Raw genomic sequence first — 27,817 nt, 5'->3', positions numbered from 1 at the left:
ACCTGATGACAGACTCTTGCTATTTCATGTTAAATAGTCCTATTGTTTATCCAGTTTCAGAGCTGGGGATGCATGCCTCTCAGAGGCAGAACGCCTGCCTAGCATGTTTAAAGTCTTGGGGTTGGTACCAGCTATCACACACACACAGAAAATCGTGTTTCACTAGAAGCAGGTTGTTTAATATATCAAGATCTGAGCTGCCAGGATCATGCTTGTATTCTCCTCATTAAACATATTTAGGCATATATGCATGTACTTGTTTTATTCACTAGGATATAGTCCTTTGAGGGTGTGGATGATTACATCTCTTTCCATGACTTTAGAGCTGCAGTAGGCAATGTATCATCAGGTCTACCCCTAGAGGGAAGGTAGCTACATCAAGCTACTGCCATGTTCCAAGCATGGCATGTACCCCCAATGCTTTGCCTATGAACACCTTCCTGCAACTGCCTATAAGAAAGGAGCGAACTAACAGCAACCACGAAGATGTAGTTCATATGGAGTATAACTATCAAAGTAATGAAGTGACAACTGATTCTTGGTTTTCCATCAGTCCAGACCACATGAGTTTGGATGATGAGAATCAAATCAGTGGGAAGCAACCATCTCTATTGAGAATGTCTTGGGTTTCAGTAGACTTTCTTCTCTAGGATGCAACATTTATAATGACATTTCAAACTAGTATACCTCACATGGACTTCAAACAAAGTAAGATATACACAAAACTGTAGATTCTGTAACTGGCAGTGAACTAGAGAGTTCATTATGAAATACATTAGATGGCACCTCATTCTTAGATACTGACCTGCAAATCCTCGACTCCTTGCTTGAGGGGGAGGTGGAAACGAGCCCATGGCTCTGGAATAGAGAGAAACAGGGTAGAGAGAGGGCACCATGGGCGGCACGAGCGTAGGTGATGGAAGTAGAGCAGAAGGTGGTGGGTGATTCATGTTGACACCTTCAAGGATACTCTGCCTCATCTTTTCCACTTTGCTTGCCAGGTCAGCCTTCAGATGAGGAAAAAAATTAGTATTGATTTGAACTTCCCCTGTGTTTCATGCACAGTGCTGAGCACTCTAGGCGCACTCTTGTAATTCTATTTCCATTGTGGGAATTGAGTCCAGAGTGAAATGCTTCTAGACTTCAGCCTCAGAAGCTTGCTTGGCACTAACACTCTTCACAAGAAACCTACAATGCCATAAGATTAGTCTGACCAGCGGCTTGTGAGAAACATTATCTATGGTGACAAAAACAGAGCAATAAGTACATCAGCAAATGGGTGATTGCAGGACAACAAGAGGCTAGGCCATTCTTTTAAGGGAGAGGTAACAAAATCAGGCAACAGAAAAAAGGGAAAAAAAAAACCCAACACTTAAAGAGCCTTGTAACCTCTCCCATACTCAAGACTGGAGACCCTTACCTCTGGTGAGGGTATGTGCATATACCTAGTCCCAGAGGTTGGTAAATTTGTGGAAAAGGTAGTCAAGTACATACTGTAGGCTTTGTGGCCACACTGTGTCTGCAGCAGCTACTCTTCTCTGCCATTCTAGCACGAAAGAACTCACAGATATGTACATGAATGAATGTGGCCATGTTCCAATAAAATGCTATTTATAAAGAACAGGGCAGGACAGGAGTAATTTGCTGACTCCTCCTCTGGTCCCTCAGCTCACACGCACTAAGTAGATAAAATAGTGAATAAAGTTTCCTTTCCCAACGTTATATTGTAAAACCTACTCTAACATCTACTTCCTACTCTCTTCGGTTTTTCTTTCTTTCTTTCTTTTCTTTTCTTTCTTTTTTTTTTGAGACAGGGTTTCTCTGTGTAGCGTTGGCTGTCCTCGAACTCATAGAGATCCACCTGCCTCTGCCTCTCAAGTGATAGGATAAAGGCGTGTGCCCCCACTGCCAGGCTCTCTCTTCTATTTCTAGCCTCCCTTTCCCCCCAAAATTACTACTTACAAAAGTGACTTGCAGTGTGTGTAAATAAGGAAAAATAAAATTCCAAGAGTTCTAGGAAGGGCATATAGTATACATGGGAATTCCATGGAAAAGAAATACTCTCAGTAAGAAAAAAAAATTATAAAAACTTTAAGTGAGGGAAAACCACAATTTACCAACACATGCTTTTGTAGCAGACATACATTTGATTATAGGCTCTGGAGAGCACGCTGATTACATTTAGTTTGAGTCAGACATGCTGTTTTACTTCTGTTCCCTACTGCCCAAATGTTTGAGCTCTTCCCCTGCTCAATGCCTATTAGTGCATCTGCACAACAGATAACAGGTGTGGACTGGTACCTGGCCATCACAGAGTTCAACCAGGGACACTCGCTCTCGGCCTGCTTTAATGAGCTTGCTCTGAAACAGCTTGCCGTCAAAGTAAATCCAGGGGCAGCAATGCTCCCAAGGGACTGGCTGGCCACATGCATCATTAGCAAACAGAGCTGTGTCGACCCCACTCATGAACAGGGCAGCAAGCTGGATCCCTCGAGCATCCAGTTTCTCAATCTGAAACCATCATAGAGAAAAATATTAAGAAACTACAAGGAAAAAAAAAGAGAAAGAAATGAAAAACTTTGTATCTAAAACAATCTAAAATCTGTGGGTTCATATGGTTTGTTGCAGTTAAAATGCAGACGTCCTAAAATATTATATAAAATTATCTTTAGCTATGTTTATATAAAACATAAATGAACATCATAATTAGATTTGGGTCCTATCCCAAGATATTTCATTGTATATATGCAAATATTAAAAAGTCTGAGAAAGAATCCCAAATCTGAAATATGCCTGGTTATTTCTATGCATTTCAGATAAGAAATACTTAACCTAGATTGCCATTAGTAGGATTTATTATTATTCCTGTCATGTTGACTCTTCCAGTTAAATTAGAACATGCTGGGCCGGCAGGATGGTTCAGTTGGTAAAGGCACTTGCTGCCAAGACTGATAATCCAAGTTTGAGCACCATGGTAGAAGAAGAGAACCAAATCTTTCAAGTTCTCCTCCAATTTCTACACATACTTCATGGAACACATGCATCCCTTTGCACTGTACCCCCAAATAAATGAATAATAAATGTAAAATAGTTTTTAAAAACATAGTCTTACTCTATAGTTTAGGCTGGTCTCACAGCCACAGTAATCCTTCTGCCTCAGCTTGCTGAGTACTGGAATTACAGTCATGAGCTGTCACACATAGTGCCTTCCAATAGTCACTTGAGTGCTTAAGTGCTTTTATGCCCACATTTTCCTGCGATGATTTAGAGGATACTCATTTTGACCCCTCAAATTTGGAAAATTCAAAAAGTAAAAGCCAAAAGAATATTCAATACAGATGATACAGCAATGAAATAAATGAGAAGTCTTACAAACGCTGAGGAATATACATTGCATCTAAGTAATATATATTGCGAACTCTGAAAATGTTCCCACTTGTCAACTCAGAAAGTTTACTTGTAAGAATCAGTTCTAGCAAGGTGATGGTGTATGGACTGAGGAGGCTGAGGCAGGACTGCTGTAAGTTCAAGGCCAGCCTGGACCAAAACAATATATCTTATCTCAAACCAAATGACCCAGTAAAACACACACACACACACACACACACACACACACACACTCTCTCTCTCTCTCTCTCTCTCTCTCTCTCTCTCTCTCTCTCTCTCTCTCTCTCTCTCTCTCTCTCTCTCTTCTGCCAAGCATGCTCGATCACAGCTACAGTCCCAGCTACTCAAAGAGCTGAAGTGACAGGCTCATCTGAGCCTAGGAGTTTGATCTCAGCTTAGGTAATGGAGCAAGCGACATTTCAGAAACAAAACGTTCCCAAATCTGAAGCTTTCTGAGTGTTGACATGATGCCAAAATCAGATGATTCAATACCTATTCTCATATGACAGGTTACAGTCAAAACACAGATACACTCAAACTGCTGTACAGGATATAGACTATATTCTAAGGAAGTGCACAAGGCAATAAATCTTTATGCATAAATATGCAATTATCACACTACATACATTAAGGAAAACTGGAAATAATCTAAATGGATAACAGTATAATAATTACATGATATATCCATATGATAAAAATTACTCAGCTGGGCAGTGGTGGCGCATGCCTTTAATCCCAGCACTGGGGAGGCAGAGGCAGGGGGATCACTGTGAGTTTGAGGCCACCCTGGTCTACAAAGCGAGTCTAGGACAGCCAAGGCTACACAGAGAAACCCTGTCTCCAAAAACCAAAACCAAACAAACAAAATTACTCAAACAATTTTGGGGGGTTTTTGAGAGAGGGTTCCTCTGTGCAGCTCTGGCTATCCTGCACTTGCTTTGTACACCAAGCTGGCCTTAAACTTGTGGCGATCCACCTGCCTCTGCCTCCCAAGTCCTAGGTTTAAAGGTGTGTGCCCAGCTTAAATTACTCAGTTTCTAACACATAGGAAATATGCATTATGATAAGTACAAAGAAAGCACAATACACTTCTCTCAGTATTCCTGGGAAACTGGTTCCAGAACCCCTTGAAGATAACTAAATCTATGGATGCCCAAGTCCCTTACGGAAAATAGTGTATTTGTATATATCCTGTACAATCCTTCTATAGGCTATATTAGCTCTATATTACCTTATTAGTAACAGGCTTCATATTTGTATTGTTTGGTGAATAATGACAAGAAATAAAGTTAAGATGCAATGTTTGGCATTTTTAAGATTTATTTATTTATTATTTTATGTGTTGGACTATTTTTGCCTTCATGTACCTTAAGTGTGCCACTTCTGTGAATGCCCTGGGAGGCCAGGAGGACTTGAATTTTCTAGAACTAGAGTTACAGATGGTTGTGAGTAGTGGGTGTTAGGAACCAAACCTGGGTCCTCTGCCAGAGAAGTAAGTGCTTAGAACCGTCTCTCCAGGCCCACTGTTTTGTTTCATTTTGTTTCTCTTCTCTTCTTTCTTTTCTTTTTTTTCAGTCAGGGTATCTCTGTGTAGCCCCGGCTGCCCTGCTCTGTAGACCAGGCTGGCCTTCAACGCTGCCTCCCATGTGCTGGGATTACAGGCATATGCCACTGCACCTGGCTTTAAAAATTTTTTTTTGATGCACAGTTGACTTTTCTTATGCAAAAGTGGCTGATGTGATTTATAATCACTATTCTGATACATAGGAGAAGCATACAAAAAGACTGCAAAATGTGATCATCAGCAACCCCTCCTCTGAATCAAAGAAAGATAACATAGACAACTGATCATAGTATGCAGCTGGATAGTGGTCTCCACAGTTAAGAGCACTTGCTGTTTTATAGAGGACCCAGGTTCAATTCCCAGCACCCACAGAGTGGCTCACAATCATCTGTAACTCTGATTCCAGGGGATCCAGTAATCTGTTCTGACTTCTGTGGGTACTAGACATACACACAGTGTATAAAAATTCACACAGGCCAAACATTAACACACATAAAAATAAGTAAATAAAAAGTTAAAGCTAATCATAGTGGCTGTTTAAGGCTGGCATGTCAGCTGCCTCAATAAAAAAGTTGATGCATTAAAAGTTTCCTTCTGGCTATGATTTGGCATAAAGAGCTGGTCTAGGTCTCAGAAATTTGCTATCAAAAGAACCATCGCATGTGTCTTAGATTGTTGCATCTTTCCTTAGTTGACCTAATAAATTATGATGCTGCAAGTTCCAGTCTCTCTCTCTACTCTACCACTGAGCTGCAGCCCAACTTCAAGTTTATTTTACTGTTTTGTTTGAAATCACCACCTACTCCAGGATGGTCTGACTCTCTTTATGTTCCTGCCTCAGATTTTAAGTATGTGTCGCCATGCTTAGTTTGTCCTCTCCCTCTTAGAAGCCATCTGCCTCTGACAAGTCTAATATTAAAATGATAAACTTTCTGTACTGGTTAGTTTCTTCTGTTTTGTTGACTTGACACACACTAGAGTTATATGAAAAGAAGGAACTTCGATTAAGAAATTATGTTCATCACATTGAACTCTGGGGAGCCTTAGGGCATTTTCTTGATTAATGACTGATGTGTGAGCAAGTCAGTCAGCAGCACTCATCCACAGCCTTTACTTCAGTTCCTGCCTTCAGTTCCTGTCTTGAGTTCTTGCTCTGGCTTCTCTCAGTAATGGACTATAAAGTATAAGCTGAAATAAATCTTTTCTGCCCCAAGTTGGCATCGATCACTGTTTTATCACAACACATAACTTTTGCAAACTAGTATACTACCCTCCCTATTCAGCTTCAGGTACATTCTACTATATCTGGTTTGATTTTATAAGTCTTACTGGGTTTTGATCAACTTTACTCTAGGGCTGGGGCATTGGAGTGATTAAAAAGAAGCAAGTTAAAGATCAAGTCATCTCTCACTGTGGATGCAATGTGACCAAGTCTTCAGGCTCCTGCTACCATGACTTTATGGCCACGACAGACTGCACCTTCAAACTGAGCTAGAATAAATAAATAAATAATTTTGTCACAGCAATGAGAAGAGTAATAAAATACAGGCCTCAAAGGAACTTAGGGGAGGGGTGTCTTGCATTAATAGCTAGTATTTATGGAGTACAATATATTTAAAATATACACATATACATGAGAGTGTTCTGTTTTATACACATTATTTTACTTATTACATCTACAGTCCCATGAGTAAAGAAATAAAAGGTAATAAGGCCAAGTAACAACCTAGACAGTGTGAGTGGATAGGAAGCAATGACGCCAAGCTTGAAGCACAAGGCAACCTATCTTTTTAGTCCAATTGCTATACTACCTTAACATTTTGTTTTGTTTTTCAAGACAGGGTTTCTCTGTGTAGTCTTGGTTGTCCTGTAACTCGCTCTGTAGACCAGGCTGGCCTCGAACTCACAGAGATCTTACCAAGCGAGCTCAGGACAGCTAAGGCTACACAGAGAAACCCTGTCTCGAAAAACAAAACAACCAACCAAACAAAAAAACACAAACAAAACAAAAAATACCAACCAACCAAACAAACAAAACCCAACAACTAAAAGCCAAAAACCCCAAAACCAAAAAACTACCACCACCACCACGACCACCACCAAAATCCAACCAACAAACAAAACAGAACAACAATAACAAAGCAGAAAAGAAGGAAAAATAATAAAAACAAAACAAAAAAACTAGTGCTGGAGAGATTGCTTGGCCACTAAAGGCCAGGCTCACAACCAAAAAGAAAAGAAAACAAAAATGCTTGAGGAAAGTGGGACAGAGGGGAGGATATGGTACTGGGTCTCTAGGTGAGAGAAGCATGGGAGAATGGGGAAATAGAAGGATCCAGAGGGTCCTAGAAACCTACAAGAAGAACATTATGATGGGCAGATCTGGGCCCAGAGGCCCTGCTCAAATTATGGCACCAGCCAAGGACAATACGTGCAGTAAACTTCAAACCCCTAACCAGATCTACCCAATGGACAGGACATTCTTCACAGTTGAGTGGAGAGCGGGGACTGACTTTCACACGAACTCTAGTCCCCCATATTTGACCACGTCCCCTGGATGGGGAGGCCTGGTGGCACTCAGAGGAAGGATAGCAGGTTACCAAGAAGAGACTTGATACCCTATGAGCATATACAGGGGGAGGAGGTCCCCCTCAGTCACAGTCATAGGGGAGGGGAGAAGGGGGAAAATAGGAGGAAGGGAGGAATGGGAGGATATAAGGGATGGGATACCAATCGAGATGTAATATGAATAAATTAATAAAATATATTAAAAAATAAAATAAGCTAAAAAAATAAAAATGCAGGATTTTTTTTTCTTTTTCAAGACAGGGTTTTTAAGTGTAGCCCTGTCATCCTCAACTCACTTTTGTAGCCCAGGTTGGCTTCAAACTCACAGAGATCTGTTTGCCTCTGCCTCCAGAATGCTGAGATTAAAGGTGTGCACCACCATATCCGGCTCACCTTGAGTTCTTGAAGCTGATCTGGTTCATAAAGCTGGGTAGACACTGCCTGTGCAAGGAAGGTGTCAAGTTCATGACGATGCAGGATCCGGCCACCAGGCCACTGAACCATGTACCTAGAAAGAAAAACAACATTATTTAATCACAGCTACCATCATTTATGCCACAGCCATTTACTAAGAACCTAAAATGGTGCCAAACATTAGAGCACACACCTATAATTCTATTACTTAGGAGAAAAGGCAGGAGGATAGAGAGTGAGTTCCAGGCTAGCCTGGGCTTCATAGCAAGACACTATCCAAAATAACACTAACAAGTGCTGGAGCTGTAGAGAGGTCGCCTGGTATGCACACAGCACTGGAATCACAGCACTGGAATCAATTCCCCAAACTCTAAAACAAAAACACAAACATGCGCGTGCGCGCACGCGCGCGCGCGCACACACACACACACACACACACACACACACACACAGACAAAATACTCCACAAGCTTATCAGGAATTAAACTCTGGGCTACTTTATAGTGATTCCAGATCTGAGTGGTAGGGGAGGCAGACATGAACAATACTGACACTGCAGTATGTTATGCATCAAGAAAAAAATCGCAAGAGTTCTACAAGAACATAGAAGAGTCTCAATGGTCAAGGAAGTCACCCCCCCAAAACTCATCAGGAGCAGAGTCTCAAGGGTATTGTATAATTATAGTGAGACGCAGGTAGGAACAGGGTGCTCTAGGATCTTCTAGGGAAGAATAACCTGGAGGCTTGATTTGGCAAGATGCACCTGGCTTAATATGGCTGAAAGACACAGTAGGTAAAATTATAAAGTAGGCCACTATATCATAGACTCCAAATAAGATTATGGAAGGTAAATGTTTGCCTCCAAATTGTAGGAAGCCATTTAAGAGCTGCCAGCAGGAAAGTGATGCTGCGTATCAATTGAGGGGACTGAGTCTGGGGCCGAAGATGGACCACAGGACGGCACTGTCAGTGACGATGAAGTCCTTTGGGGATAAAGAGAAGAACTATCACTGTATAAACCCAAGGCTTGGTCATGGGGACTTCTTTTCCCACTGTGCTAGGAATGGAATCCAGGATGACATGCATGTTAGGCAAATCTCTGTCACTTTCAACCCTTCACCACAGGTTTTACAGGAGGACAGTAAAGAAGAGCCCAACACTCTAAGAACTCTGGCTTGGGAAGATGACAGGATGACTTGGTAACATTTTTCAAGACAGGAAATCTAATTAAGTACCTATTCATGAATATTTGAATTGACTGTCCACAAACTGAATGTCTTACTGTCACAGATTCTGAGAAGACTGTAGAGACAAGTGGAAAAAAATCCTACAAATGTATCAGTATAAATATGTACTTATCTCCTTGAAGGCCTATAAGACAATGAATATGTACAACTCTAGATTTGTAAAGACCTTGGAAACTTGGCATTTAAACTAAGAGATAGTTGGAGCAACACATGGGAGGTACTCCTGGAGACTCTGGCCCAATTACTACAACCACAATGTGGCTTGGAATCTAGAATCCTCTCTGAGCTACTACTGTCCTCTCTCAGGGGGTTGGGGTGGGGACAGTATGAACATTCCTACCATCAATACTTTCCTTCAAACTCAAATTCCTTTGAATTTTACAATGATTCTGGAATGGCAGGAATGACAACTCCTGTGACTTCTTTTGCGACTATATTCCAAATATCTAGGATAGGATATGTAGGCAGAACTCCACATCCCCCACAAAACTTCCCTTTGTCTAGAGTATTTTGTACCATCTTTCCTGTACATACATTGTTCACTTGAGATATTTATTCATACTTTATAACCTATTTTATATTTTCTGATATTATATTATTTAGCACATAATTCTTAGCATGTCTTTCCTAAAGTGTCCTCTTCACCAATGCATTTTTGCCTTGAAGACAATTTTTAATAATTTATTTATTTATTTATTTTGGTTTTTTGAGACAAAGTTTCTCTGTGTAATAGCCCTGGTTATCCTGGATTCTCTTTGTAGACCAGGCTGGCCTCGAACTCAGCGAGATCCACCTGCCTCTGCCTCCCTGAGTGCTGGGATTAGAGGCATGCACCACTATGCCCAGCTAATAGTTTCTTGATTTAGCTTTACTTAAGCTTTTATTTTGAAACCTTTTATCCTAATTTGTTGACAAATGTAAAGTGGGGGGGGGGGAGAGGGAGAGAGAGAGAGAGAGAGGAAGAAACACAAATCCATTCGTATTAGGAGAGTTCAAATGTTACCATCAAGCTGTGACATGAGAAGTATAAACATAAGACATTTAAAAGTACAGACTGTGTATTTAACGAATAAAGTTTCAATGCTTTACTGATTATCTACAAAGTTTATTCATGTGCCTATGTGAATTACCAGGAGGTCTAGGATTTTGTATGATCCTGATGATCTTTATTTATTATTTATAATTTATCATGAACCTTTTATTACATAGTATAGAGGGGGTATTGGTAAATATTTATTGGAAGAGCAATGCATTAATCAGGTCAAGCTAAAACAAGTAACAAAAGGCAAAACAACAACAAAAAGAACTTAACCAAAACTGAGCTTCTAAAGCAGAATTATTTGAATTATATCTTGAATGCTATTTAAAAAAAAAATGACGTAAAGGAGTCAACTGTGAGAGAAAGGCAAGCTCACAGCAAGTCTAATGCAATACACAGAGCATGATGGTAAGGTGGTTCTGAGTGCTGACTAAATGTATCTAGAGAATCAAAGAGGGCTGTATAGAGGAGGAATTGACTTACTTTTTTAGGGATTAGAGGTTTGTGCTTGGTTTGATTTCTATTCCAGTGTTAATCTGAAATCACTCTCTAGACTTAGCATAAAGAACAGCACAAGAGGTACTCAACAAATATTTGCTGAACAAATAAGTCACTTGTAAGCATATGCTAAGCTCCATTTCTGAATCAGTGCTGCTATTTGACTAGTGTTGAATAAATTATGAGACACAGTGTAGGGCCTAAAAAGTCAACAGGATGTAAGGATTGCAGAAAATAATAATTACCATGTACTACGTTCCAAATTATATGGTTCCACTGAGGATTTTCTCTGGCAGAACTATATCACGGAGGTTAGAGAACTGCCTTAGTGGTAAAGAGCACCTGTTGCTCTTGTGGACGACGTGGGTTTGGTTCCTAGCACCCACATGGTGGCTAACCACCATTTGTAATTTTAGTTCCAGAGGATTCAATGCCAGCTTTTGGCCTCCATGGGCACTGCATGCACATGGTGCACAGACATACATGCAGGCAACACTCATACACATAAAATAAATATTAAAAACAATAAAACCTGTATCATGAAATGTTTTTGTTTTCAGTGACAAGATTACATAATTAAACAATACATGCAACTACTATAATTCTATTATAATTTATATAGTAAGCTATAATTTACTCACATATAGCAAATTCCTATGATATTGTAGACCCATTGAGAAGACCATTAGTTGTATAGAATATAAGGGTAAAGAATACATACTTTGGAGGTGCCTGACTTGGCATTGAGATTCTAGCACTTTGTAACTCTAAGCAACTGCCTCAACCTCTGGAAGATGTAGTTTACTCATCTCTAGAGTGGGGTAGCACTTTCTACATCTGAGAGGTTGTGATAAAGAACAGACATGTAAAAGCACTCAGCATTACTACACAGCACAGTATGCAGTTCTTTTTATTTGGTGGAACTCTTAAAAATTTTATTCTGATCCCAAACTTTCAAGTTCATTCTGATTTAGAAAAGTATAAAAGGCTGGGACTGAGTGGTAGAGCACTTGTGAAAAAGGAGGTTTGATCCCTAATACTGTAAAACAGGAAAATATACAGGAAATGAAAGCCAAGAATAAAAGGACTAGCAATACTGCCATTTAGGTACGGCCATCCTGAGTTCCCTAAGTGGCCTTCCAAGGGATAAGATTTTGATAAAGTCCAACTTACCCGTATTTTCTATTAGGAATCAGGTTTTTTTAAAAAATGGCAAGTCTGAGAACTCTTTATCTAGCATCAGACCTCAAGTGCGTCCTGCTTTCCTTTCCTTTTATACTTAGAGAGTTTTGAATTCATGGGGCTTTAAGTTATGTTACAGTTTTTTCCTGACTACAAATTGCTCAGCATTAATTGTTGAAAAAGATTCAGTCCAGTGAACTGCTTCTTATTTGTCAATATCAATTGAATATAATCAGTGTGAACACATATTCTGGAGTTCTCTGTTCCACTGAACTAATGCTTAGCAAATAGCTCTGTTGTCTTAAGACACTAATTAGCCTCCATTTTTTATTTTCCTCCTTTTTCTCAAGATGGCTTTAGTTACTAAAGGTCAGTACCTTTTTGTTTCTGACCTAGGGTTATACTGTATGCCCAGGCTGGCCTTCAACTAGGCACAAGGGATCCTTCTACTTTTGTTGAGCAGCTAGGAATAAGGGTCTGTGCCAACACACCCATCTGACTTCATCTTTTGATATATATTTCAGAATAAAGTACAGTGAATTTGAAAAAAAACCTTGTATGAAGGCTACAGATTGAAGAGAATGACATCTTTATAATAGAAAGACTTCTAATCCACAAAGTTTCCATCTACTTTATGTCCTTTTGACTTTTTCATAAACATTTAGCAATAGTTATTTTCCGTGCTGGGGGTTGGGCCCAGGTCCTGACATGCATGCACTCTACAATTGCCCAGCCCTCAGCATAAAGATTTTAAGATTGATTCATGATCTAGCCTGTTATCAGTAGTTTGACTTAACTGCTATATACTTTTTCATTGATGAACATACCTCAGTACGTTTATCCACTTACCAGTTGATAGATAATTAGGTTCTTTGAGCTTTTTGGCTATTATGATTAATACTTCCATTAATATTCAAGTCTTTCTGTGGGCATATCTTTTCAGTGCTCTTGGAGCGATAGCTAGGAGTGAAATGAATGAGTCATCTGATACATACATGTTTAATCTTTTAAGAAAATAATAAATTTGGGGCTGGAGAGATGGCTTGGTGGTTAAGGTTTGCGGCTCTTCCAGAGAACCCAAGTTCAGTTCCTAGCACCCACATTAGGTAGGTTGCAACTACCTGTAACTCCAGCTCCAGGAGATGATGCCCTCTTCTGGCCTCCACAAGCACCTGCACATACATGGCATGTACTCATAACACACACACACATGCACACACATACACAAAATACAAAAATTTGAAAAAAATCTGAAGAAAAAGAAAATGGTAAAGCAGATGGAGATGTAGCTCACTGATAAAGCATTTCTTCCTATGTGCTAAGCCATGTTTATTTTAAATAACAACATTTCATTTAAAATAAGAAAATGCAAAGTTATCTCCAAAGTAGCTATACCTCTGTAGTTTTTCAACATTTTAAAATATTTGCTATGGTCTTTTACATTATAATCACTTTGAATGAGTGAAGTAGTATCTACTATTATCACTTTTCTTCAAAAAAACTGCTGGAAATTTAGAATAATAAAGGTCAAAACAAAAGAATTATAAATAGGGAAGGAAAAAATCAAGCTGCCCTGTTTTCAGGGGTATAGTCTCAACTTAAAAGATCTGATAAACAATTTAACAAAGTGATAGGATATAAAAATCAAAATTAGAAAAAACAAGAGCCTACACACTGATAGAAAATGAACATATTGAGAAAGAAAATTATAAAAATAATTTAACTTACAACCTCAAAAACAAAAATGGAACAAAACCACACCTAATAATAAATCTAACTGATCAGTGGTTTTCAACCCTCCTAATGCTGTGACACTCATGTTGTGGTGATGCCAACCATAACATTTTTGTAGCTACTTCATAACTAATTTTGCTACTGTAATGAATTCTGATGTAAATATTTGAAATGTAGTATATCTGGTATGCAACCTCAAAGGGTTATGACCCTCAGGTTAAGAACCACTAGAACAGATGAAAGGAATCTACAGTAGTAATAATTCTAACATGCCAAAGAAAGATGACAAAGAAAAAGGGTCCTCCCGTGTTCATGGATGAGTTAATATTGTTAAAGTTGCCATACTAATGAAATTCATCTACAGACTCAGTGCAACACCCCATCAAAATACCAACACCTTTCTTTTTCACAGAAGTAGAAAAATAATCCTCAAAATCCTATGGAAGCAGCAATGACCATAAATTGGGGGGGGGGTGGAAAGCACTTCTTTTTTTTCTTCTTTTTTTAAATTAATTTATTCTTGTTACATCTCAGTGGTTATTCCATCCCTTGTATCCTCCCATTCTTCCCTCCCTCCCATTTTCCCATTATTCCCCTCCCCTATGACTGTTCCTGAGGGGGATCACCTCCCCCTGTATATGCTCATAGGGTATCAAGTCTCTTCTTGGTAACCTGCTGTCCTTCCTCTGAGTGCCACCAGGTCTCCCCCTCCAGGGGACATGGTCAAATGTGAGGCACCAGAGTACGTGAGAAAGTCATATCCCACTCTCCACTCAACTGTGGAGAATGTCCTGTCCATTGGCTAGATCTGGGTAGGGGTTTAAAGTTTACCGCCTGTATTGTCCTTGGCTGGTGCCTTAGTGTGAGTGGGACACCTGGGCCCAAATCTGCCTATCATAATGTTCTACTTGTAGGTTTCTAGGACCCTCTGGATCCTTCTACTTTGCTATTCTCCCATGCGTCTCTCATTTAGAGTCCCAATAGGATGTCCTCCCCTCTGTCCCAGTTTCCTGGTAAGTGAAGGAAAAAAAAAGCACTTCTAAAGCTATTACAACACCCAATTTCAAATTGTACTATAAAGCCATAGTTAACAACAAAAATCATAGTATTGGCACAAAATAGGCATGTATATAATGGAACAGAAATAGAGGACCATACGTATACTCCAAACCTTCAGGAGTTTGATTCTTGGCAAAGGTGACAAAAACATACACTGGAAGCCAGAATCATTTAAAGAAATGGTACTTTGAAAACTAGATAACTAGAAAACTAGACTAAGAATGAGTCTGCTTTAGTCTTCTATGTAAAACTCCAAGCAAATGGATCAAAAGCCTTAACGTAAAACTGAAACTCCTTGTTTTTAATAGCTGAGTAGTATTCCATTGTGTAAATGTACAACAGTTTCATTATCCATTCTTTGGCTGAGAAACATCTAGGTTGTTTCCAGTTTCTGGCTACTACGAATAAAGCTGCTACGAACCTAGTTGAGCAAGTGTCCTTGTGGTATGCAAATCAAAACTCTGGGACCATGCATGGTGAGGACCTAGACCCCCTGCTCAGATGCAGTAGATAGGCAGCACAGTCTCCTTGTGGGTCCCACAATATGGGGAGTAGGGGCTGCTACTGACGTGGACTCTGGCCCCCACTCAATGATCAGTTCCCTCTGGAGGGGCAGCCATACCCGGCCACAGATGAAGAGGATGCAGGCTGGGGTCAGATGACAAGGGAGGAGGGCTCCCTCTTTCTGAGGACTAGGGGAGGGGGATGAGGGACGGAGGGGGTGAGGGAGGGAAGGGGATAAGGGAGGGAGGGTGGGATGGGGAGGAGACAAGGGAGGGGGCTACAATCAAGATGTGAAGTGAACAAATTAAAAATTAAAAAAGATAAACAAACAAACAAACAAAAAACCCCTGAAACTTCCAAACTACAAGTGGAAAACAGGAGAAACACTTCAAGATGTTGGCACAGGTAAAACTTTTCTGAATAGGATGCCAATATCTCAGCGAAAGAGGAAATATACAATAGAACTGCATCAAATTTACAACATCTGTATAGTAAAGGAGAGGCTATAATGTGCATGTTCATATTCATAGCCGCCATGCTCACAAATCAAGGTACAGAGTCAGTTTAGGTACCCATCAATGGGTGAGTAAATAAAATGTGCAATTTATATTGTGTAGTATGATTTGGCCTCAAGGAAAGTTGACGAAACTGGAGGTTATAATATTAAATTATTTGGGCCTGGTATTTACCTTATTGATAGATTTTAATCCTTGTTACATCCTTGCTCATTATTTCCCATTTCTTCTTGAATTAATTTAAATAATTGGTGACTCTATAGCAATTTGTCAACTTCATCTATACTTAACTTGTTGGATATTATTCTCCGTACTTTATTTTTCCAAGGCCAGTAAGTAATATCCCTTTATCATTCTTAATTTCAGTTATTTGATACTTTCCTTTTTTTAGTCAGGGTGGGGGAACCATAGGAGTACTGGGGTGTGCTCAAAATCCATCATGTTTGAAAATGACAATGAGGCTCCTTATGATGTAGAAAAGTGAACAAAATGGTATATCACTTGACTTTCTTCTTTTGGCATCCTTATTTTGTTTATAGCTAATGCAGACTTAATAGGTCCCCTCTTTCTGATTCTTTGGGTTTACAGTGTGCTGTGCTGGGGAGAGTTGGCACCCCACGCATGTCAGGTAACTGCATTTCGCCAAGCTATACCCTTGCTCCACTGCTTAACGACCAGGTTCATGCTGCGCTCCTCCCTCAGCTTCCACACAGCCGGGACTAGCTATGTGTAGAGCTTAATTTTGGCTTTTTGCTAGTTTAATATACAAAACTAGGTTATTGGTTGGAGGTTTTTCTTTCTTTATATTAAAAGCGCTTATAGCTATATATTTATCAGCATTGTTTTAGGGGTGCCTCATAAACTATCATCTTGCCATTTTGTTCTTAATCATCTCTATTTCCTAATTGCCTTTGTGGTTTCTCCTGTTAGCCAGTTTTATCATTGTTATAAGCAAACACCTAGCAGAAACCATTTAAGTGAAAGAAAATATTTTTGCTCATGGTTTCAGAGGGTTAGGTGATAAGGAAGGCATTGGCAGATCGACATGCATGATGACACAGTCAGGGCAGAACAGTAATACAAAGGGACCAAGGGAAGGCATCTCTGTCCAACCAATGATTTACTTCCTCTTAACTAGGCCTCAATGATCACAGTTCTGCCATCTCCCATTAGAATACTCATATTTGAATCCATCCGTAGTTTTTGTTGTTTGGTTTTTCAAGACAGGGTTTCTGTGTAACCCTGGCTGTCCTGGAGCTCTCTCTGTAGATCAGGCTGGCCTTGACCTCACAGAGATCCACCTGCCTCTGCCTCCTGAGTGCTGGGTTTTAAGGCGTGAGTCACCATCAGTATAGTAAAGCACTCAGTAGGTCACAGCCTTCATAATCTGTTTGTCTCTGGCCATGTCCTCAGATATACTTAGAGGTCTGCTTTAGTCATCTCCTAGGTGTTTCTCAATGTTATCAGCCTGATGAGCAAAATTAACTATCACAATAATGTGCGTCATCATGCCTTCATTTAATTTTGCATGCATGGCTTTAGTCAGGTGAGGTTCGTTTTTCTTTTAGTGTTAGAGTTTAAACTTGGGGCTTTGTGTATGTCAAGCAAGCATACCACTACAGAAGTCTTCATTTAGTTCTTTGAAAATATTTATACTGTTTCTAAGTGTTCAGTTTCCTTTGAAAGCCTGACTTATTTATTGCTTGTCACATATTTGTGTTTCTTAGCATGGATTTTTAGAGATCTGCAGATGGATGGATCAGGGATGGTCACTATTATTACTCAATTTTCTCTTATTTACTTAGTGAAGTCTATTTCCCATGCATAATGCAGCATTTGATGCCTCTGTTGAAAGTTTTCTCCTCTGATTTTACTGTAACTTGACTGTCACTTGTGATGAGCAAAAGCCACTAATTGGTTAAAGAATATGCTTAAGTCTTCTCAGCCAGATGGGTTGGTTGTTGTTGTTGGTTTTTTTGAGGCAGGGTTTCTCTGTGCAGCCCTGGCTGTCCTGCATTGGCCTTGTAGACCAGGCTGGCCTTGAACTCGCAGAGATCTACCTGCCTCTGCCTCCTGAGTGCTGGGATTACAGGTGTGTGACACTACAACGGCTGCCAGTTAGATTTTTATCTTTTTGCCACTGAATATATTTCAGGAATAAGATTTCTATTAGGCTTTTAAGAGGTTACACACTTCAGCCCCACATTCAGCAAGGGACAAGTAACATGTAGGTCTCTTTCCAACTTTTTATTTAGAAAACTAAATACAGGTTCCGGTGTGCCCCCTCCACTCTTTCCCCACCCCAGCCATAATTCAAATAACTTAGAGACAGAGTAGGAGGGGACAGAATAGAAGGGAGGAAGGAGGGAGAAGAGCCCACCCTGCCGCTTCTTGTCCAACCTTTCCTTGGCTGTCAGCTTCTTTTCTTGCTCACCTGCATGTTTCTTGGCCACGGGACCCTCAGCTCCTCCTAGGACCTCTGAGGTCATATCATCAGAGAAAGGCTGTAGTCCTACTGGTCAGGTCCTGAGTAGCCTCAGCCCTCCCACTGCTGGTGCCACCTGCAGCCCCATGGATCTCTGTGAGCATACAGGCCTAGGCAGCACACTCTTCTTTGCAGTTCTCCAAAAGCAGGTGGTCTGCTTCTTTGTTGACTGCAGAGTCTAGCTTAGTGTGGATCAGCAGGCACTCGATGGTCAGCAGCACACGTTGAATGCCCAACTCAGCTGTCCAGTCCCTCATGAGCACGATGACACAGCTATCATCACTGGTACCCACATTTGGGTGGGAGATCTTAGTCAAGAAGTAGCCCTTGAGTAAGAGGCGGGGAAGTCCTGGCTCTCTAGGAGTTTCATGTGGAACGGTCCTGCAGCATAAGTGGTCCCCTCGGGGCCCTGGATAGTGGTGACCACTATCTGTGGTCTGTGAGAGCCTCCTCATTGGGGAAGACTTTAATGCCATCAGGTGGGTTGATTCTAAGTTTATCTTCCGGGGAGTTGTTTTTAGGCGCTGTTTAGTCAATGGTGGTGTTCCATTTGTGGCACAGAGGCATGTGTCCCTTCATTGGTGAGTCTGAGTATATAGGTCTTTAGTGAATGACTTGAAGTTTGCCCTATGTCCTGTCCTAATGTAGCACACACAGCTTTCCTGCTCTCAAGTTGACAGTGGTTCCAGGAAGAGAAGGGACCGATTCTCTCCATGGTTCTTGGTATAAACTTCTAGATCGTCTGACACTTTACTATGTCAGATAGGTACCAGCCTCCTTAATGCTTATTACTAAGATCCCCTCTGCTTTCCACATATTTATAGGCACAGTTATCTATATTTCACTTTAAATTTTATCAGTCTCCACTCCCTTCCTTTCCTAGTTAGGGTTTCTATTGCTGTGATCACACATCATAACCACATAAAAAGTTGGGGAGGAAAGGGCTTATTTGGCTTTTACACTTTCACATCACTGCTCATCACTGAGGAAAATCAGGACAGGAACTCAAACAAGGCAGGAACCTGGAGGCAGGTGCTGATGCAGAGGCCATGGAGGGGTGCTGCTTTCTGGCTTGTTCTCTATGAATTGATCAGCCTACTTTCTTATAGAACCCAGGACTAACAGCACAAAGATGGCATCACCCAGGATAGGATGAGCCCTCTCCTATCAATCACTATTAAGAAAATGCCCTACAGCCAAAACTTATGGAGGCATTTTTTCAATTGAATTTCCCTCCTTTCAGATAACTCTAGCTTGTGTTAACTTGACACAAAACTAGCCAGCACACACCCACACACACCCTTACGGCTTGCCTGCCCCAGCAAAGATCTTTTGACTGTTTTACTAGATCTAGGGATGTTTTTCCCAGTATGGTATGTAATACTTCTGCTCTATAGGTGGGCACTGAAAATAAATACAGTGGTATTGGTAGCCCTGCTCTTTGCAGTTTACCCTGCAAGCTGTGAACAACTCCTTCCAACATGTGTATTGCAAGAAGACAATCAGCGCCTCAACTATTATCGCCGGCCTCCCTTGGATTAGAGCAGTGGTATTAGACCTGTGGGTCATGACCCCTTTGGGGGTGGGTCAAACAACATTTCCACAGGGGTCGCATATCAGATATCCTGAACATCAGATATTTACATTATCATCCATAACAGCAGCAAAATTACAGTTATGAAGCAAAACTAATTATATGGTTGGGGGCCACCACAACATGAGGACCTGTACTGAAGTGTGACAGCATTAGGAAGGTTGAGAACCAATGGATTAGAATTTCTGCCCTGTTAGGAGTCAGGTTGGGGTCAATAATTCTCTTGGCCACACTTACCTGGACATGGGGATGGGATTGATGACAAATGGCAGCCTTCCCTTTCCAGGGTAAAATAACAGCCCAAGAATAGGAGCTGGGAGGAGGAGTCCCTGCCTTCTCGGCTATTCCTGCTTGAAATAGACCCACTTTAATAGAGGTAAGGGTAGGGAGTGATCTTGACTCAAGACTGTAGATGTATTGGTGCCTTGAGCAGAGCTGACTATCTTTCTTTTTTAATGTAATTTTAATGTTATTAATATATTCAGATTACAACTCAAAGTTATCCCATCACTTGTATCCTCCTATTCCTCCCTCCCTCCCGCTTTCACCCTATTCCCCTCCCCTAGGTCTAAGACCGAGCTGACTGTCTTTCTTGTTGAGAATTATATGTCCACTTCCACTAGAAAAATTATTTTCTATACAGAATTCGGCTCCACTTCCTTTGCCTTTAATACCACTGCCCAAATGTACATATTTTAATTTTATTCAAGTAAAAGAAGAATCAGTTATCTTGCTTGATAACTAAATAGTTCACATTATTAATGGCACGGAAGTGGACTACCTGTGCTTTTCATTAGAGCTCAGAACAATAGCGTAACTTTCCTGCACGTTATGTCCTTCTATTTTTGTGCATTTGAATAACTATGTAATAAGAGCTGCGTCTCCCATATTTAGCAAAATAAATGTATATGAATGTAATTTATAGTATATTAGTAACTAGATTCATTGTCTCTATTTCATTTTCAACTATTCCTGTTAGATGGCATTTCAATAATAACTTTAGATACCTGAGTCCAACTGACACTAGCACTGATTTTAAAGTTCAGGTGTTTTTTAACAAACATAATGAAAATGCTACTTAAACAGTAAGCAACACTAGGCCCAACTACAGTTACACTGTTTTAGAGTTCTTTGCATGGCTGTAAGCTTCATTCAACACAGCTTCCACTAGGCAAAGCCACTGCTGAAAGGCAGCAGTAGCAGGAAAACCATTTCTAATATACTGTGTGAAGTTGCATCAATAGGACCAAAGTCATTTATGTCAGCTAGTTAGTCACCCGCATCCCATTAGTAGATTCGCAGTCTGAAGCTTTCATAATAGTCCGCACATCTGTGCGTTTGCTTCGTTTCTTCTATTACCCTTCTAACCCTCCTGGCAGAAACTTCTCACCTCAAGAGGTCATGTCTAGCTATCCCCAAGTGCACCAACAGCTTGACTGTTGGAATAAATGGCTCCTAGGCCCTTCTGTGGTGTAATCCACTTTTCTGAACATGCAAAAAGCAACTAACCCTTTGCTTTTATGAGCCCGGCTAGGAGGAGAAACCCCTACACTAGCCACTAAAATCTTTCTTTAATGAATTTTATTTTTACAGTAAGTTTAAAATGTCCTGAGTCTATAGTATGTATGTATGCACATATGAGTGGGCATATGTGTGCGCCATGCTGCACATGTGGAATCAGAGGATGTCTGCTTGTGGGAGTCAGCTCTTTCTTTCCACCATGTGGGTCTTAAGGTTAACCATATTGTCAGGCTTGCTGCCTTTATCTGCTGAGCCGTCTTGGTGGTCCTAGTACACTTTATGGAGTAAATGGTTTTCTATTTGTGGTATGTCATTAGGACATACAGCAGAAATATTAAATGACATTTTGTTTTCTCATTTTTACTAGGTAAGTTGAAAAAATTCAGACTTATTTGTTTTATGAATACGAGTGTTTTGCATGTATGTTTGTGTACCACTTACATGCCTACTGCCTGTGGAGGTCAGAACAGAACGTTGGGATTCCCCAGAACTGGAATTACAGATGGTTGTGGGCCAACATGTGGACTTTGGGCAACTATTTAGATTTAGATAAAATTTTGCTAGAATGGATAGGTTCTTAATGCGTGCTTCTCTATATTCAACAGGGCAAGATTCTACCTCAAAAGTCTAAGAGTTTCCCAGTGCTCTCCCTCCTCAGCGGTGACTACGCAAAAGTATACCTTTGAATTAGATCAGTCTTTCCTTAAAGATTCTTTTTCTAGGATTGCTAAAAACTTTTTTTGAGACAGATTTTTCCCCCTCTGTGTAGCCTTGGCTATCCAAGACTCACTTTGTAGACCAGGCTGGCCTCACAGTGATCCACCTGCCTCTGCCTTCCAAGTGCTGGGATTAAAGGCATGCGCCACCACGCCTTGCTAAAACTTTATAATGTATATTTTAGTCACCATTTCTCCAGCATTACTATATTTCCATGGGAGCCATCTTTTTACTATATTTAGATGGAATAATTGAGAAGTACAGACTCCTGGTATTCAACTAGGCAATAGTTCAATGTTCATACAGGGAATTACTTGATATTGGTAAGCAATGTCATATTTAATCTTCACTTGAAGTTAAGTTCTTTTTTAAAGATTTGACCACTTTTTGTTGTTGCTGTTCATAGTTTGAAGCCTTATTAGTTGAGACACATGGTCACTCTTCAAACACTTTTTATAATAATTGTTGTAAGCACAATATGTGTCGGACCTGCTATTTGACACTATTATTATAAGGGCTAGAAACACTAACCACAGGCATGCGGTTGTGGGCCAACATGTGGACTTCGGGCAACTATTTAGATAAAATTTTGCTAGAAAGGATAGGTTTTTTTTTTTATTCATTTTTATTACATAGCCCTTTCCAAGACCAGTTATTTCAAACTGGATGAGCATTACATTCTATTCTTTTCAGTGTCAGGATAGTTTTAGTTGATTACAAGCTGTAGGTCAATTTTTTAAAATGAATTTATTCTTGTTACATCTCAATGGTTATCCCATCCCTTGTATCCTCCCATTCCTCCCTCCCTCCCACTTTCCCCCTTCTCCCCTCCCCTATGTCTGTGATTGAGGGAGACCTCCTCCCCCTATATATGCTCTTAGAATATCGAGTCTCTTCTTGGTAACTTGCTATCCTTCCTCTGAGTACCACCAGGTCTCCCCATCTAGGGGTTCTTAATGCGTGCTTCTCCATATTCAACAGGACTAGATTCTACCTCAAAAGTCTAAGAGTTTCCCAGTGCTCTCCCTCCTCAGTACTTGCTCTTGATGGCTTAGTAGACACTGGGGTACTGATTAGTATAGGGCAATTTTACCGTCAGATACTGTCTCTTAATTTTGAATCTTTAAGAAATGTAATCTTTCTACTTTTCCTCTGAATTTGGAGCAGTGTGCTATCATTTGTCATTGTTATTGGTTGGGATGTCTGTAAAAGTATCTTTCTGTCTTACTGTAATAATTAACCTCAACTGTCAACTTGATTTGATCTAGAATCACCATGGAGATGGGATTATCCTAACTAGGTTAACTGACGTGGGAAGAAGCTCCCACTGTGAGTGTCACCATTCCTGAGCTGGGATCCTTCCTATACTGTACAAAAAGGAGGAAGCTAGCTAAGCATCAGCCTTGTGTTGCGTATACAACGTGACTGACTGCTTCAAGATTGGGCCACTCTGAATTCCCTACCATGATGAACTCTATGCCTGAACTGACAATCAAAATGAACTCTTTCTTTCTTTCTTTTTTTTTTTTTTTTTTTTTTTTTTTTTTTGGTTTTTCGAGACAGGGTCTCTCTGTGTAGCCTTAGCTGTCCTAGACTCAATTTGTAGACTAGGCTGGCCTTGAACTCACAGCGATCCACCAGCCTCTGCCTCCCAAGTGCTGGGATTAAAGGCGTGCGCCACCACGCCCAGTCCCTGAACTCTTTCTTTCTATCTCAAGTTGTTTTTACCAACTTAAGAGAGTTGGAAAAGAAATGTCATTTACCTATTTGGACCTTCATGATCTGTTACACACTAGAAACTCGGATGACTAAATTGTCAGAAATGTGTTTAAGAATAAACAGGTTGAACAAGCACGTGGGGGGGTTATCTTCAGATGTTCACAGGCCTCATTAAAATATCTGAGCACAGTGTTTGTGTTAGATACTGTAGCACCTGGATACATCCCACATAAACAAGACAAACAAACGGGGAAAATATGCTATTACGAAAGCATTTAGAGAAAAGATGCAATAGGCTGGCTCTGAAGGGAATGGCACTTGACACCAAAGCTCACAAACCTGACTTCCATCATGATCCATGTGATGGGAGAAGAGAGTCAACTTCCACAAGCTGCTCCGGCCTCTACATGTGAGTTGTGGCAATGCACACCCCATACACACACACACTCACATATAATAGAACAAATGAAACAAGACAAGGAAACAAAGTGCTCAATTTCAGGGTTAATATGGGACAATTTTTTAAATGATTTATTTCTATTTCATGGACATTGGTGTTTTGCCTGCATGCATGTCTGTGTGAGGGTGTCAGGTCTCTTGGAAATGGAGTTACAGACAGTTGTGAGCTGCTATGTAGGTGCCAGGCATTGAACCTGGGTCCTCTGGAACAACAGCCACTGCTCTTAACTGCTGAGCCATCTCTCCAGCCCCTTATATGGGACAATTTTTTATTTATGGCCCAGGAACATGTTACTGATGAGAAAAATAAAATCTGTATCTATTATTCTTTTGGGGGAGAATCTCATGCATCACCGATCGGATTGACAGGATAAATAGATAACCAGTATATCATACTGAGCATCTATTATGTAGGAGGGATCCTGCATGCATTATGTAAATACTCAAACTGCTGAGAATTATTATGCCCACTTACAGTTCAGAAAAGCTAAAGTGAGTTACCCAAGATAAAAAGGGCCAAAACAAAACTCTAAACTGAGGCTGAGCGTGGTGGTCCACTCATTATTAGCCTCAGCCCACGTTGAAGGCTAACCTGGGCTGCACAGTCAAAACTCTGTATCAAAAACCAAAGCAAGGCCAGCAGGACTGCTCAGCCACTAAAGGGACCTGCTGTGCAACCCTGACAACCTTAGTTTAGTACTAAAACACGTATAAAGGTAAAAAAGAACCAACTCTACAAAGTTGTTCTCCAACTTCTACATGCATACTGTGGCATGTGCATCTCCTCACACATATCACACACACACATGTACAATGATAACAAGTAAACAAAACCATAATTCAAACTACGATCTTCCTAGTTTCAAAGTTCCCCACTATAAAAATTACGTTCAATGTATCAGCAAATAAACAATTAGAAAACATAAAAAACAATAAAATACCATCCCTAATTACAGGAACATATTAAGTATGTAGGAACTAAATTGTAGATATCTCTAGGGGAAAAAGTAATCCTATGAAGACATGAAGAAAAATCTGAATAAATAGAGATAAAGTATGATCTTTGGACACACAAAGATGCCAGTGTCCCTAAACCAATTCAGTGTCAAATTAAACTGCAATTAACTACAGACTATAGATTTTTAAAGAGTTCATGAAATGTAAAAATGTGCAATTCTAAAACCAGAAATTCAGAGTAATTTGCCCTGGCCTAATATTAAAGAAAATTATAAGCCCTTAATATTAGCCAGTGTAACAAATAAGAATCAATGAATGAACTTGTATCTGTGTGTGCACATGTGTGCAAAAAGGTGGCTATGATAGGTTATCAAATCATTGGGGAAGAAATTATTATTTAATACATGAAAATGGGGATATAGCTCAGTATATAGAGAAAAGAAGGTTAATACCCTTTTCTTCTGCATACCTAAGTATCCACTGTATTAAAAACCTTACCAAAAGCCGGGCGCGGTGGCGCACACCTTTAATCCCAGCACTCGGGAGGCAGAGGCAGGTGGATCTTTGTGAGTTCGAGGCCAGCCTGGTCTACAAAGTGAGTCCAGGATAACCAAGGCTACACAGAAAGACCCTGTCTCGAAAGACAAAAATAAATAAATAAATAGAAAGAATATATGTTTGTGACCCAGGGATGTCGAGAATTTATTAAATGAGATATCAAATCAAGATACTGGATGTGTCAACACAAAATATGTGCTTCTCAGTAAGGAGAGAAATATATTAATATCTGCAGTTTACTAAGTAATCTATCAAAAAGGATAAATGGAAACAGGTAACTAGTTTATGGATAAAGTATCTACAGTAATTGTAGACTATAGGTAGTGGTCATACTGATGTATGCTATATTATTCTAACTTTCCTGTATATAGAAAATTATAATAATTTAAAAAGTTTAGAAAAATGAAGTAAAAGGATATTGTACATAAAATTTGAACAAACTGTGAGAGCTGGAAAAGATATCTGAAACAAACACACACGCACAAGAATATACATATACAAAGGATTTCTGCTATGTATTTCACAAAGAACTTGTGCAATAAGCAAGAAAGAGAATACAGTCTTAACAGAGTTTGCAAAATAAATTGATGAACACTACAAAGGACAAGAAAGCTTAAGTGGGTGCTGAAGAGATAGCTCAGCAGTTAAGAGCACTTGCTGTTCTTGCACAGGACTGAGGTTCAGTTCCCAACATTCCTATCAGATGGCTCACAACCATTTATAACTCCAATTCCAAGGCATCTGATACCCTCTGGCTTCCATAGGCATCTTCATACACATGGAGAACGCACATACACTCAGGCACACACACATATACATAATGACTTTACATTTTAACTTTGTTTGAGATAGGGTCCTAACTGTCCTGGAGCTTGCTATGTAGACCAGGCTAGCTTAAAGCCACCTGACTCTGCCTCCCTATTGCTGGGAATAAAGGTGTGTGCCACAACACCTGGATATTGAAACAGTTTTGTAAGAGGCTGGAGTGATGGCTCAGCAGTTAAGAGCACCCACTGGCTGTTCTTCTGGAGAATTCAGTTCCTAGTCCTAGCACTCATATTTTAAAGGTTGCAACCATTGCCCTCTTCTGGCCTCTCAAGGTATCAGCATGCACATGGTATGCAGACAGACATGCAATCAAAATACCCACAGACATAAAATTAATTAATGAAAAAACGCAAAAGTTAAAAAACACCCTACAAGCTGGGCGATAGTGGCTCACGCCTTTAATCCCAGCACTCGGGAGGCAGAGGCAGGTGGATAGCTGTGAGTTCGAGGCCAGCCTGGTCTATAAAGTGAGTCCAGGACAGCCAAGGCTACACAGAGAGACCCTGCCTCAAAAAAAATCCTACAAGTTGATAATAGGCACAAAAGCAGAAATTCAGGACTGCTGTGTAGTTCAAGGTTAGAGCAACTGCTTTGCACAAAAAGAAAATAAAAAGAAAAGGTCATCCATATGGGTAGTTAAAGAAAAATAAATGTCTAGATATTGCATGAAATCTACTGGATTTTGACTGTATGACAAGTGTAACTGGTAATGCAAAGAAACAGAAAGTCCTAAGTGTTATTCTAAGTATGTAAATTAGTACAGCTATAATCTACTGTAATTTGGCAATATTTACTAAAAATTTTGTAGGCATATTTTATAGCAGTGGTTCTCAACCTACCGGCCATGACCCTTTTGGCAAACTCCAAAAATGTTTACATTATGAGTCATAACAGTAGCAGCATTACAGTTATGAAGTAGCAATTAAAATAATTTTAAGGCTGGGGGTCACCACAACACAAGGAATTCTGTTAAAGGGTCTCAGCATTAGGAAGGATGAGAAGCACTGGGTTATTGGCTGCAGAAGCTCTATTCCTGGGCATGTGCTCCAGATACACTAACAAAGGAACACTAAAATAAACATCTCATGAAAATATTTTCTGGAAGCTGTACAGGTAGCTCAGTGGTTTGGTTCACAGCACTCACATGGTGGCTCAAAACCATCTATAATTCTATTTTTGGGGAATCTGAAAGCCTCTTCTGACCTCTGTGGGCCTGGCATACATATGGTGCACAGACATACATGCAAGCAAATACCTATACACATAAA

The 27,817-nt window shown here is 40.1% G+C and overlaps 2 protein-coding genes and 1 pseudogene across 3 annotated transcripts in view; 1 reads left to right on the top strand and 2 right to left on the bottom strand.

Annotated features, from left to right (window-relative positions):
• Positions 1–27,817, top strand: part of Shroom2 (shroom family member 2) — a 1,329,704-nt gene that overhangs the window by 1,076,190 nt on the left and 225,697 nt on the right. The gene's annotated exons all lie outside the window — the stretch shown is intronic.
• Positions 1–27,817, bottom strand: part of Fam120c (family with sequence similarity 120C) — a 120,682-nt gene that overhangs the window by 9,292 nt on the left and 83,573 nt on the right. The window contains exons 11-13 of one of the 2 annotated variants that reach the window (XM_051142121.1): positions 7,913–8,027; positions 2,302–2,511; positions 806–1,007 (exon numbers count right to left, since the gene is read on the bottom strand). In XM_051142121.1, the coding sequence (XP_050998078.1) occupies positions 806–1,007; positions 2,302–2,511; positions 7,913–8,027 (527 nt within the window). The remainder of the gene's footprint in view (positions 1–805; positions 1,008–2,301; positions 2,512–7,912; positions 8,028–27,817) is intronic. The other variant, XM_051142122.1, reaches the window with a different exon arrangement.
• LOC127184580 (ubiquitin-conjugating enzyme E2 S-A-like) lies at positions 17,144–27,395 on the bottom strand (annotated as a pseudogene).

The sequence above is a fragment of the Acomys russatus genome, chromosome X, assembly GCF_903995435.1.
Source record: "Acomys russatus chromosome X, mAcoRus1.1, whole genome shotgun sequence".
Lineage (NCBI taxonomy): Eukaryota > Metazoa > Chordata > Mammalia > Rodentia > Muridae > Acomys > Acomys russatus.
This window is presented reverse-complemented; position numbering and strand designations above follow the sequence as displayed.